The 13,993-nt window shown below is 30.8% G+C and overlaps 1 protein-coding gene across 19 annotated transcripts in view; it reads left to right on the top strand.

Annotated features, from left to right (window-relative positions):
* Liprin-alpha (PTPRF interacting protein alpha) overlaps nucleotides 1-13,993 on the top strand; it is a 35,658-nt gene that overhangs the window by 9,451 nt on the left and 12,214 nt on the right. For 14 of the 19 annotated variants that reach the window (XM_083035102.1, XM_083035098.1, XM_083035108.1 and 11 more), the window contains 10 exons: nucleotides 6,805-6,906; nucleotides 7,092-7,256; nucleotides 7,903-7,977; nucleotides 8,265-8,360; nucleotides 9,160-9,357; nucleotides 11,012-11,299; nucleotides 11,400-11,543; nucleotides 12,611-12,770; nucleotides 13,116-13,474; nucleotides 13,563-13,805. In XM_083035102.1, coding sequence (XP_082891228.1) covers nucleotides 6,805-6,906; nucleotides 7,092-7,256; nucleotides 7,903-7,977; nucleotides 8,265-8,360; nucleotides 9,160-9,357; nucleotides 11,012-11,299; nucleotides 11,400-11,543; nucleotides 12,611-12,770; nucleotides 13,116-13,474; nucleotides 13,563-13,805 — 1,830 coding nt within the window. Of the gene's footprint in view, nucleotides 1-6,804; nucleotides 6,907-7,091; nucleotides 7,257-7,902; nucleotides 7,978-8,264; nucleotides 8,361-9,094; nucleotides 9,358-11,011; nucleotides 11,300-11,399; nucleotides 11,544-12,610; nucleotides 12,771-13,115; nucleotides 13,475-13,562; nucleotides 13,806-13,993 lie in introns of those variants that run through there. The other 5 variants (XM_083035099.1, XM_083035103.1, XM_083035104.1 and 2 more) reach the window with 5 other exon arrangements.

Consider the following 13,993-nt stretch of genomic DNA (forward strand, 5'->3'; position numbering starts at 1 on the left):
TTTGTTTTTCATATACATGTAAAAAAATATTAAAACGTGTTTTAGCTAGTAAGAAGCTGAATTAATAATGATAACAATAATAATCGATAGCCAGATCGCATAATATCTTCACATCGTACGTATATATAAGTAAAATGTATCGAGTTATGTCAGAAGAGAAAAGAGAGAGAGAGAGAGAGAGAGAGAGAGAGAGAGAGAGAGAGAGAGAGAGAGAGAGAGAGAGAGAGAGAGGCACGAAATGGAAGAATTTATATTGGTTGTAGGTGAAGGGACAAAAATTTGTGAGACACAACGAGCACCGAACACCGAGCACACGAGCACAAGCGAGTGCGAGTGCAATGTACCGGGTGTACGCGCTTAGTCGATCAATACCCACCCCACCTATTCGTTCACCAGCGCATGAATGAACTTCGCCTTTTACACACTACTAGCGATCGGGGAGTTGGGAATAGTATACATTTCTTATACATTTACGTACGCGTTGCCAATTAATGTACGCGAAAAGTGCTTTTTTTGCATGTCCGCCAATTTTAATTGTGAAAAAATTTTTGCATTTTTGAAATGGAAAACGGTTGGATAAAAGTTTGTAAATCAGCTAGGGCGTATCCTCTCATATAAAATTTGTTCCTTTTCTTTCAACAAATGAGACATGTTTACTTTAGTTGTATAGAAGGCCAGTGATATAGAGACATGTGTTTGCTCGAATCGAACAGTCCAAAGTTTTATTGAAGACGCATGAATAAGTGTGGACGGGAAAAATATTACGTACAATTTGTAAACAATTTGCGTATAACGATCGCGAACATGTATCAACATTGGACTGAAACATTAGATGTTAGATGTATATTAGGTATTAAAATTTAAAATTGACTATATATCGACAATTATTTTAGTCAACTATACCGGGTGTCCCATTTTAAAGGACCCACTCAAATATCTCAGAAACACTGCGTTAAATAAAAAAATGTTTCCTACAAAAGTTGTAGGGTTTCGAGGGGGACATAACATAGTAATATTCATATGACCTTGGGCGGCGTCTCCAAGTGAAGGTGAGAATACATTTTTTAAATGGAAACCCATATTTTTTATTATAACATCTTTTTCTACTAATTAATTTGAACAACTTTTATCTGAAGCATTTTTTTCTTCAAAATTCACTTAAGGTTAACCTTCACTAACCTTGGAGACGCCGCCCAAGGTCAAATGAATATTACTATGTTATGTCCCCCTCGAAACCCTACAACTTTTGTAGGAAACATTTTTCGATTTAACGCAGTGTTTCTGACAATGAGATATTTGAGTGGGTCCTTTAAAATGGGACACCTGGTATAACAAGCGTTAATAGAATCAAATATAAAATTCACGAAAAGGAACATATCTGCAAATATGTCCATGCAAAATTTGAATTTGCATCGAATTTAAGTCTTTGACGAAGGGGAAATACCCCCTATCACCGAGTGTGTTTACACGTGGCCACAATGCCAAACCTTGTTAACTCTCCATCTGGTGTATATTACTATACTTGCAGAAACGTGGCTTTGGTTCTTTCACTCGCATCTTGCGAGTCAATAACGCCTCGCTTCGGTTGCAACGCGATAATTCGCGTCAAGTCTTATATGATGAAACCAGTCTTATGTTAAAAGGAATATAAAGATTTTCATTATCGTATTATAATGCAATTGCCATATAAGATGATAAGATCGCTCGTAATGTGCAGTTATAATGTATGCACATTTGTACATATTTTTGTGTATTACATTCGTCACAGTGTTTACATATACGATAGAATTAATGTGTGAAAAATTATACAAACGTTTCATGTACTCATATATCAGACATGAAAGTTATTTGACCAGCATCAACATAGATGCACGCTTGCAATAGAATAACCAAATCATAAAAAATATAGTTATATTCAAATGTCTCTTGATGGGAGACACATATATTTGTTATAAGAAATTAATACAATATTTAAAATGTATCAAACACACCCCATTATTACTTGATGACTCTATTAAGGATTTTTTGTGCAAATTATTTAATTCTGCGGTAAGAATTGCAAAATTGATTTATACTCTATTTTTATAATCGCGTAATGTAAAACGCGACACGAAACGTGTGATCTGTCATCGAAACGATCGAAGGAACGTGTAGGCAGACACTTTCTCTTGGCTGAATGCCATTTGATTAAAGAACCATATAGTGTCGATACAACGGCAATCAACGGTAATGATGTTGCCAAAAGCATACTGTAATGCGTACATACTATCTATGCATCTTTTTCGTCGCGCTGCTACATCTCTCTCTCGCGCGTCTGTATAAAATAAGTAACTATAATAAATATTTAATATTTGTTATCGAGGAATTGAATTACGTGCCAATATTGTTTTCTCCTCATTTTAATTCGGAGCATCGTTTAACCAGCGACATATACATACGATTATGTAATTGTCATATAAAATGCAATAATTTTGTTTTAAAATGTATTTCTTTTATATATATATATATATATATATATATATATATATATATATAGGGATATATGAAAATTGAATAATTTTGACATTTTAGAACGTTTCTCAGCAGTGTTTGTACAATATTATCTATCGTATTTAATAATTTTATGTTTTGAAAGAAGGTGCGACTTTGATCATATATTTAATAATTCATTCTTTACAAATATTTTACAATCTTCACTCGTAAGGATTCAATAAGGAATTCTTCTCTGAAATAAATTTAGTGGAAATTTAAATGTATAAACTGTATCATCTATATATTTCTTTTTCTTTGAACTTTGACTTTTTATTGTTTAAATACGCGTGTATAATTTAAATTCACGCAAGTATAAATGAAGCTGGCATGTAGCAACGATTCAATCGCTAATAAAATATGAAATGTACATTTTCCTTCTCTCGATTATGAGTCTTTACGTCACTTTTCATTTAAATAATCATTTATAATAGAACTAATATAACGATATACGTGAACAGATGTTGACGAATAATATTCGCACACAATATGCTCAATGTTAGTGATATAAATATCGATCAATATTTAGCAAATACGCATCAATGCTGGTAAAAATGGACAGCGAGAAAAAAGATAACAATCGCAGATATTGCTGTAATTATTCCTTGTGCGCAGTATTTATTAAATAATAAACATGAAAAAAGTGATCAAAGAGAAAAATGATGGATTATGGTATCTTTAAATCGAAGCACAGATCTAAAATAAAGTAGAATTAAAAAAGTCAGTTTATCGCTTCAATCGCAAAAATGCATTATTTTCACACATTTGGTTGGAATCTTTTTTCAAATCTTCTTTAATTTTCTGATATATACATATAAATAAATAAATATTCTTTAATTTCTTTTATATAAATAAATAAATATTCACAGATGTATGCAGGGAAATTCCTAGTGAAGTGACGAATGCTGCGTTACATATCCCCCCAATTGTTTGGATAGTATTTCGTCATTTTTTTTGATGTTTTTTTTAAAAAACCGCCATTATAGCGAATGTTGTTGAACGACATCATTGGCGATGTATAATTGTAAATAGCCATATGAAATTTATATACACGATGTGATCGATACATATTCAATTGGCGTATATATTGGCAATGTAGAGTTCGCATCTGCCTTTTTATGTATATATCTTCGAAAATTTTAATTTTATCATTGTTTTTTTTATACATCGCATCACGAGTGCATTTTCTGAGTGTTTTTGCACGCACTCGAATAACAGAAATGTGGAATTATGCATATAACGACCGCTGCATAGTTTCTAATCCGCAATACACGCGTGTGCGGTTGTGTGGGAAACACACGTTCACTGTCCAACTATAATTCCTATGGTTAGGTTTGCCAATTATGGCAAACATGTGTTGGAACACGATTAGCACCGAAATAGAATACCTACTATCGGTTTATCGTCATGCGATGTGATTCCTTGCATTCTATCGTTCTATTTAAAATTTTTGCCCTATACGTACTATAATTTTTTACAATCGAAACTTATTCCCTCTATAATTGAATGTTTCTTTTTTCTGCTATTACATATATTCTCGCATTTCGAGATGCAAGAAAAAGTTTATACAAAATTATTTTGATAGAAAGATTATATAGGAAAGGGAAAATTTTGCACGTGCAACAATAAATGAAAAGTAATTACAGTAAGTTCTTTTTAAAGCATGAAATTTTGTTTTTGGAAAGACAAAAAATTTAAAAATTACATAATTATTATAATACATTGATATTTTATAAAAAAAACTTACTTTTTGCAATTTTAATTATCTGTTACTATCATACTTAAATATTTACTCTTTAATATTTACTCTCTTTTTATTTGTTGATAGTCGAGATGGATTATTGAGATAAATTAAACGATTTTATGTAACGAAATAGTTATTCATATTGCATAGATATCGAATTCTCGCAAATATTTCTCTCAAAGTATATCAAAGATTTTGACAATTTCCAACATTTTAGCCAAGTTAACAGAAACTTATTTCCATATGTAAATATTTAGTATGAATAAGAATATCTTTATATTTTACTTTTGAATATAAGGCACTGATAACCTGTTGCTTAAATAGCGCATAGATATTTATAGCCTCGCAAACTGTCTATATATCTATAGGTCGATTAATTAATGCTTTTTTAATTATATATATATATATATATATATATATGTATGTATATTTATAAACGCATTAAGATATTCCTTGCAATAATATTAATTATGAGGAGCGATATAATTAATATTTAATTACACGGATAATATATAAAAACCGTTTTTATTATAGTCAATTGTCGATATAGTATAAGTCAATTTTAATATAATATTATATTATTAGTGTGTATATAATAATATTATATAATATAATATAACACTAATAATATAATATTATATTACTGTTTGAAAACATGTTCGCACAGTTACTATCCATGGATTGTCTGCATAATGTATATACAATTATATATACATATATATTACTTGCGCATACACTTATTTGTCATGCGGTTCTAATAAATTGTAAGACCGTTTGAGAGTATATCTTTATCGCTAGCTTTCTACAACTAAAGCAAATTTATCATTTGAAAAACTTTACGTTGAAGAACTTGTTTGCAAATGGATCCTGATTTTATTCGGTGTTTAAAAAAAGAAAGACTTTCTCTTTCTGTGTATTATTACGTTTTTCTTTATTCAGAAAATTTTCTAGTCAATATTTAATATTTTATCAAGTTTATATCATGAAAAAATATGTAATAAATTATTTTTCATGGTTTTTTCTCACGTAATCCATTAATCTAAATAGTGTCTTCTCGTATATGTCAGATTACGACGTATTTATTACCATTAAAAGTTCATTCGAGTCGTGCTTATTTTATCTCGAATTGGCTTTTTTCTCGAATCGACAATATTCGCAAGGCTAATTATGCTCGATGCATTTATTTATAATGTGCAATAATATAAGTTTGGCTTTCACGCGTATTAAGTTTGTATTTGACGCGCATTATTCTCATTTTCCTCGACATTTGCAATCGTTATCTTCATCTTTTTCTCTCAATCTTTACTTCTTTGATACTATGATACATTACATAACGATTAGTATAAGATAATACACATGTAGGTATATTAGCTGATAAATTGCTATAGTGTTTATATATTGTATACTATAGGTTTTTAATGAGTTGCTAATCGATATATTAACAATTTTATTACGTATCAATATACATATAGTGCACACACATATTTTTTAACCGATGACCTAAGATAAGAATGTTTAAAGAGATTGTAAACGCAGTACATTTGCGAATATTGCTGTATTATTGAATAATTAGTGATTGCACAGAAAGAAAAACATATAAATGCAAAGAGCAGAAAATTAAGATATTTAAAGATTACACAATATCGATTTGAGAATCAAATATTTGACATCTCGGAGAGAGAAGCTGGATCAAAATGCCAAATATTTGAGTTGCAATATGGTTAATCGTTTGGTACAAATTGTTTAAACCATTCCAATATCGACTACGAAAGCTACGAAAGTGAAACGGAAGAAATCTTAATCTGAATATAAATATTCGTTCTATTATCGTTGCTCCAGAATGTTATAGACTGAATTTTTTCGAGACACAAACATATTTAATATCTTGTGGAATAGGCTCGGTTTAATTCTCGATTAATATCGATCCGAAGAAATTACACCATTTATTGTATATTACTGCAAGTGATTTTTCGAAACTTTTTCTTTTCAGGGCGTTTACAGGATGCTACTTTGTTTCTTTTAAACTGTGGCTTTTTTTTACTTATATTTGAGTCAATTTTTTCTTAACGAAAAAATATCGAAGGAAATTATTGTTTAGCGCAACTTTTCAATTCTCTCAACATTATGTATTAACATTATTTATACATATTTTGTTAATTATTATATTCTAATTATAGAGTTTTGTGTGCGTTAAAGTAAAATCTACTTTAAATTGATAAATATGAAATTGTATTATCCATTTGTTTAATCTAAAGCGTCTAATTTTAGACGCTAAATAGATTTATTTTCGAAAACTATAATGAATGCTTCGACATATTTTTGCAAAGAAAAAATTAACTCAAAATCTTTTTTTTTTTTTTATATTTACTGACTTGTTCTTTATCAAGAATCGAATGGACTTTAATATTGAAAGAATTAATGTTGATAAATAAAAGTGGTAAAAATTTTCACGCAATTAAAAAGTCCTGTGCTATTATTATTTTTCGTTTACTTGTTATAATATTAATATGTGACGTTTCATTTCTGTACAGGAATTCTCGCAGCTGACAAAAGAATTGGCAGCGGCACGTGAGAATATCTTGGAAAAAGAAGAGGAGATTTCCGAATTAAAGGCAGAACGAAACAACACACGCGTGTGTAGCCAAATTTTGCTAATTTTTTTAATTCTTTATGACCTGAATAAATGTTGAAAAATTTTGAAAGCACAATAAGTTAAAGCATAATGAATAAATATAACAATAAATATAAATTAGGATCATAAAACCATCATTACGTGACGTGACTCAATTAATGTAACGTAATTTATCGTAACTTGCAGCTCTTGCTTGAACATCTGGAGTGTTTAGTATCACGACACGAACGGTCGCTCAGGATGACAGTTGTGAAACGTCAAGCCGCCGCACAATCTGGTGTGTCGTCGGAGGTAGAGGTACTCAAAGCTTTGAAAAGCCTTTTCGAGCATCACAAGGCTTTGGATGAAAAGGTAATACATACCATTCTATTTCTGGTATATTGCTATTTGTTTTATCTGCTACTTGTGTTATCTGATATTTATTACAAATCAACAATAATTGATTTATAATTGTTTCTTTTTTATGTCTTAAGGAAAATAGATATTAGATATAGATTTTAAACAAAAGACTAAGATAATTGAACATAACGATTGAGATTAATCTGTTGGTCTCGTGCAGTATGCACAAAAAAGTTTGATAAAATTACACAGGCAAATAAAATAGAAACGCACCACACAATTATGACATGTATACTATATCTATTTATATCTGTTTTATTATTTTCATCTTGTGATCGGTAAATAAAAGAGTGGCAAAAAAAATAAACTTGCCACGCGTTTAAGCAATACCGAGATGATAATGAAGCAATGCACGCATGTGCGATGATGTTGCGTCATATCATCGTACCGTTTAAACACACATGTCAAATATCTTCTGTCGTTGCATCGTATGCATCGAGTTCTTCTCTTCGGTATAACGCCAAACAATGTTTTAAATCAACAGTGAAATGCCTTATCATTATTTGCTTAAAATTTCAGTTATTTCTAGCGAAAATATATATGTGCTTGCTAAACGGCATCTGTAGGTGAAGGGTTAATGTTTCTGCTAAACTTTCAGGTACGTGAACGTTTGCGCGTGGCCCTCGAAAGAAATACGAGTCTCGAGGAAGAGCTAGCCCATACCAAAGAGGAAGTGAGTTTCGCATTTGACTAATTTAAAAGATTGAAGACGTACATTTTCTTAGCGAAAGTTTTATTGAGATTTTAAAATCGTATAGATGTGTATCAAAATGTTTCTTTTTGATACACACCTATACGATTTTAAAATCTCAATGAAACTTTCGCTAAGAAAATGTGTGTGCGTGTGGGTGTGCATGAGAGAGAAAGAAAGAGAGAGAGAGAGAGAAAGAAAGAAGCAAAATATAAAATGCCACGACACTGCGACTGCTATCGGCACCTAATGTGATCGTGTGGTTGCAGCTCCAGCAGTATAAAGTAAGCGGGCATCCATCAAAAGCTATAGAAGATAGACCAAAAGAGAACGGACAGGCGGACGAAGGTCAGCAACAGAATAAGGTATCAAAAGCAAATTGTCAATGCGATTTTAATCAAACATGTGTGCACAAGAAATCACAAATATTCACATATAAACACACGTCGCTTTCATATCTCGCACCGATCATGGATAAATGGAAATGTTTAAAATTGGTTTGAGAGTCGTGAAATGCATTTGTGGAACTTTTTCTCACTTTGCATGCTTCTCACGTTTAGCATATGCCTTTCTCTTTCTCATTCCTTTTCCTATTTGTTGATATTTAGAATTTTATTTTGTTTTTACTTATTGTCAAAGTCTATATCGAAAGCTACTAGTTTGAATAAGAGATGTGAGTCGAAAAAAATCAGGTTATTGGTAAACAATTAACTCTTTTCATATTATTTATTACTAATATTTAATATCGATGACTTTTTGTCGCCGTAATTTTATTATTACGTCGTAATTTTAAAATTATATCATCTCATCATTTCATTTCATCATCTTTCATGTTTCATATCATGGAAAAATACATATTAAGGTCACATAAAATTACACATAAAATGACCATGATCATTCATACGTTTACGTATATTTATTCTTCAAAATAACATTTTTTTTTAAGTGCACTTCTGTCTCAGATGATAAATGATAGTGAGTCATTTTTTTTTTATTTTTCACTCATCGACTCGCTGCATTCATAAGACTGTGTCTATCGTAGTGTCGTGCATGCTAGTCGTACAATCGCGTAGTTGTGTATACGTAGTTTTTTGGGAAGTGTGCGGCGATGCAGGACAGGCAATGCGAGCGAGGCATTCTGAATGTAGTGTTGTGATCGGGCAGAATGAGACTCAGCAGACAACGAGCCAGCAGCATCAGCAACACCAATCGCAGCAACAACAACAACAACAACCGGTACAAAAACCAGGTACAGAGAAGTCCGCCGAAGTCGGCAGTAGGCTGAGCAATGGAAGTCTCGATCTTGCCGAGCAGGATGCAGCAGTACGAGTAATAGACTTACAAGCTACTCTCGACAAGCAGGTACGAATTAGTACTATACGGCAATAAACGGTTAAAAAATTCAATTGTTAATACAAAATATCAGGTAGTCAATCTCTATCTCTGTATGCAAGTGGATCACGATTAATTTCCATAGTCTTATCACCGCAACACATTCCTAGTTTTTTTAAACACACACACAAAATGGATATTATTTTCAATTTTTTTCGATTTTGCATGAATTATTCACTTTATGAACAATATTAAGTATAAACGTGTAAGTCGGATAAGAAAAGTATTAGGCGATATTCATTGTGGGCTATCTCAATATAATTATATAATAAGCGCATATTTGTATTATATAGATATTTTTAGATAGCTTGTATTATATTGTATTTCGTAAGATATTTTCCGTTTTAAAAACAATTTAAAAAAGCACTTATACATACACATCTCATTACATGTTTACTTTGTTATAGAATGCATGAGAAAATTTCTTTTTAAATAAAGTACACGGTGTAGATTTTAGTCTTCGAGATTTGTAAGAAATGAAATTATTTGTGGCGCATAAAATTATTTTTTGTTAAATTATTAATTAAACACGATTATATATACGCATTATTTACATATAGTGTCTTAAAAGGATCACGGATATGTTTTAAATGACAGATTTTTTTCAGCTAATTTCTTTAAAGTTTCTTTAAAGATTTTTTTCTTTTCAGCGAAAATGTGTCTCAAAAACATCGATATCAATACATTTTCAAATTATAAGTGATTGAAAAAGAAATATTTTTTAAATGTATAACAATACTATACCCTTTTTGTTACTTTTAAAGAGAAAAAAAATTTACTTTAATTATAGATTTATAATTTTAAATTTATCGTGAGAGTTGCAGAAATTGATAAAAATTTCGACATTTGTACCGATATAAAAACTGGCTCCAAATTGGTCAAAAAATTTCTCATTAAGAAAATACTAACGATAAATTTAAAATTATAATTAAGTAATTATAATAAAGTAAATTTCTCTTTTGGAAACAAAAAGTGTATGATTTTATTATTTATTTGAAAAATTCTTCTTTTTCAATCGCTTATAATTTGAAAATGTTTTTTCGCTGAAAAGAAAAGAATCAAAAAGATGTCTAACAGTTTTTTCAGACACCTTTATACATTAAACCTCATTTAGCGGTGCCAAAACAGATCGAGAGTTAAATGTATAATTTAATTCAACATTAAACTCCCAGTCGTTGATATTATAACGTATGAAAAATCTTTCGTGTGATATCTGTTACTATATTATAATACTTTTAATGGTACCTATAGCATGCTATGGAATGAGAGTAATAAATATTCATGTTAAATATTGTTTTGTAATTGCATGATTAGTGATTAAATATGGATTTTACTTGGGTCAATATTTCTCGTGTAAAAAGCTTTGTTGTTTCTTTAATGTGAGAAATGCAAAACAAATATTAAAAACGATGGATACACGTATATACACCTATGAATATACGCATATGACAATCTTCCTGAATTAATCTTATAGCGTCATGTAGGATAATTGTCGTAAGATTTGATTACGACAAAGAGTTTTACATACCTCTTGAATTACATACTTCTCGATCTTTACACGAGCTGCTTGAACAGTTGTTTCAACAATTGGTCGATGTAAAGTAAATTGCAAATATCATTGTAGAATTCGGAATTAAGTAATTGGCAACGACGAGTAGCGGAACTAAGTGGACGTGTTACCGAATTGGAGGAAACGCTATCAAAAACACAGAAGGATCTCCTAAAGGCACAGGAGGCAGGTCTTAAATTGCAAAGAGATCTGCGGGAAAATGCAGCGCAAAAAGAGGATCAAGAGGAGCGAATAGCGACTCTAGAAAAACGATATCTCAATGCTCAACGGGAGTCTACTAGTCTTCATGACCTTAATGAAAAGCTGGAACAGGAGTTGCAGCATAAGAAAGCTCAACTAAAGGTAGTTTAATTAATCTTTACTTTAGTTGTGTATCTTTATTATAATTGTATGTCTATCATATAATCTTGTGATTAATTGAATGTAATATATATTATTCAAGCTCCAAGAAGAGAGAATCGCTGCTATACAGGAAAAACTAGAACTCGCGGAACAGAAATTAGCTCAATATGCTAAATTACCAGAAATGGAAGAGCAATTAAAACAGAGGATGGAGGCTCTGACGCAGGTGAGGAGGCCCAACCAGGTACGCAGGGGAATCATATCACGTCACATCTCGTTAACTTTCCTCCCCCCCCCCCCCTTTTTTTATTCCTCTGCACTTTAACGTTTCTGAGATACGATTTGTGTCTAGAGAGCTTTCTTAATACGCATCCTTATTGCAAAGTGCTCTGATTATATTTGAGTTGATTTCAGATACTCGAAAAACAATAATTTGCTGCTCCATGTGTGTTTTATATTATTATACTCTATGTATGATATATATAATAATAGCATTCTCAATATATATACATAATACAGGTTGAATATTTTTATGTATCGCAGTGTGTTTTTGCAATAATTTACACTGAAATACACAATTTGTGTTGGATATATAAATACAAAAGCTAAAGTTAGAGCAAATTCAATTTATTTGCGTTAAAAAAGAAAATTCAGTTATATAATTCCTTTATTTTTGAAAATTAATTACACATTCTATTTTATATGATTTGCAAACTGAGATACAATGCAGCATGTGTGAATAGTGGAAATCAACTTGGTCTGTACAAAATCTATTACTTTTGCAAGTGACGGATATGTTTCAAACATCATAATTTATAGTGTGTCATTCTTGAATGTTTATATGATATTTATATATGCGTGAGTGAGTGCGTGCGCGTTTGTATGTATGTATGTGTGTATCTTCATTCTCTTTTCTTTCTTCTTGCTCATCTGGATATAACGCGCTCTTTATTTTCTTGCTGTGTTTTCATTATAGAATGTCTCATATGGGAATATTGAATATCAGGATAAAACTATATAGAGAAATTTATAAATTAATATATTATATTATATTATTAATTGTCTTGAATTACATTTTGATGCATCGTCACATATTCTCATTAATATAATATATACATATACATATATTAACATTATGTTCAAATTTATTAAAGAGATGAAGAAATAATTTTGTTAATATCAGCTTGTGATAAAGATAGATATATCATTATCAAACATCTCATTATCAATATAAACAGAGAAAAGTCGATATAGCATTACAAATCAATTGATTTATATAATTGATAATTTTAATTATGTAAAACATTTAAGCAGGCTCAGGAAAGGCATGGTAGTGCAGAGGATAGAATCCAAAGGCTGGAGGCACAATTGGAAGAGAAAAATGCAGAAGTAATGCGCGTTAATCAACGGCTTAAGATGAATGAGGAGCATAATACGCGTCTTAGCACAACTGTCGATAAACTTTTATCTGGTAATTTTTCCACGATATTTCTTTTATACATCAGACTTTCCTACAATTATTTATACTTGCGTGTATGCTGCTTTATATTTTTTCTCTATTACTTGTAGTAATCTCTTTGAATCGTACTTTTTTTGTGGAAATAACATTCCCTTATGTTTAAAAGCAAGAAAGATATATTTAAAAATATGTCATCCTATTTATTTACCTCTATAATACGCTCAATAACTATTTAATTACATGTTTAAAAATTAAAATATATAATATCACACATATATTATATTATACTATATTATACATACATATGTAAAGAATTTTATATAAAATGCTCTAAGAATTTTTTAAATTTCTGTTTAGAATCTAATGAAAGATTGCAAGTGCATTTGCAAGAAAGGATGCATGCGTTGGAAGAGAAAAATGCGCTTACTCAAGAACTCGAAAAGACAAGGAAACTGGCGGAGGATCTGCAAAATGAAAAGACTGACATTATTAAGGAATTAGGAAAAGCGCGCTTAGAAATCGACAATGTTAAAAGACAAATGCTCCAACAGGAAATTGCATTTAATATTCAGCAAACGGACGCGTTGACGAGAAGTTTATCTCCAAATGCTGTAGATCCAGGTTCTTTCTCAAGAAGCGCGAGTCATAGCAGTTTTGATACGCATTCATTGCCTAGAAGAGGAGGTAAACGATCTATCGAAGAAGATTCATCAAAGGTATTGCTCTTACATTAAAATATAAAAAATTATTTATTGTATACATATCTAAAAATAAATGTGTATAACATAAATTGATGATCTTTAGAATTATGTGGCACGGACTTTGGCGGAACAGGAATGGGAAAAACTGCAACAAGCGCATGTGCTTGCCAACGTTCAACAAGCCTTTGATGTTTCGAGCGACGCGGAAGGTGACGGAGATAACGAAAGTATTTTCAGTTGCGCGGCTGACGTAATTAGCCCTACTGGACATACAGATGCTCAAACATTGGCATTGATGCTGCAAGAACAATTGGATGCTATTAACAAGGAAATCAGATTGATTCAGGTAAAGGAATATCTTGATACACGAATATATTTTGCGCAAACTAAATTCTGAACATTAAACGATTAGAATAGAATGTGTGTGTCACATACGTATATAGTATAGTACTAACTTTTTATTAATAACAATTAAAAAAATTAAAGGACACTATAACATGGTTAGGTTAGGTTTTAAGTTTTAAGCAATTAAAA

This window comes from Prenolepis imparis, unplaced genomic scaffold, assembly GCF_030444845.1.
Source record: "Prenolepis imparis isolate NDT839.2.m4 unplaced genomic scaffold, iyPreImpa1.0 SCAF_3, whole genome shotgun sequence".
In the NCBI taxonomy this organism is placed as follows: Eukaryota; Metazoa; Arthropoda; class Insecta; order Hymenoptera; family Formicidae; genus Prenolepis; species Prenolepis imparis.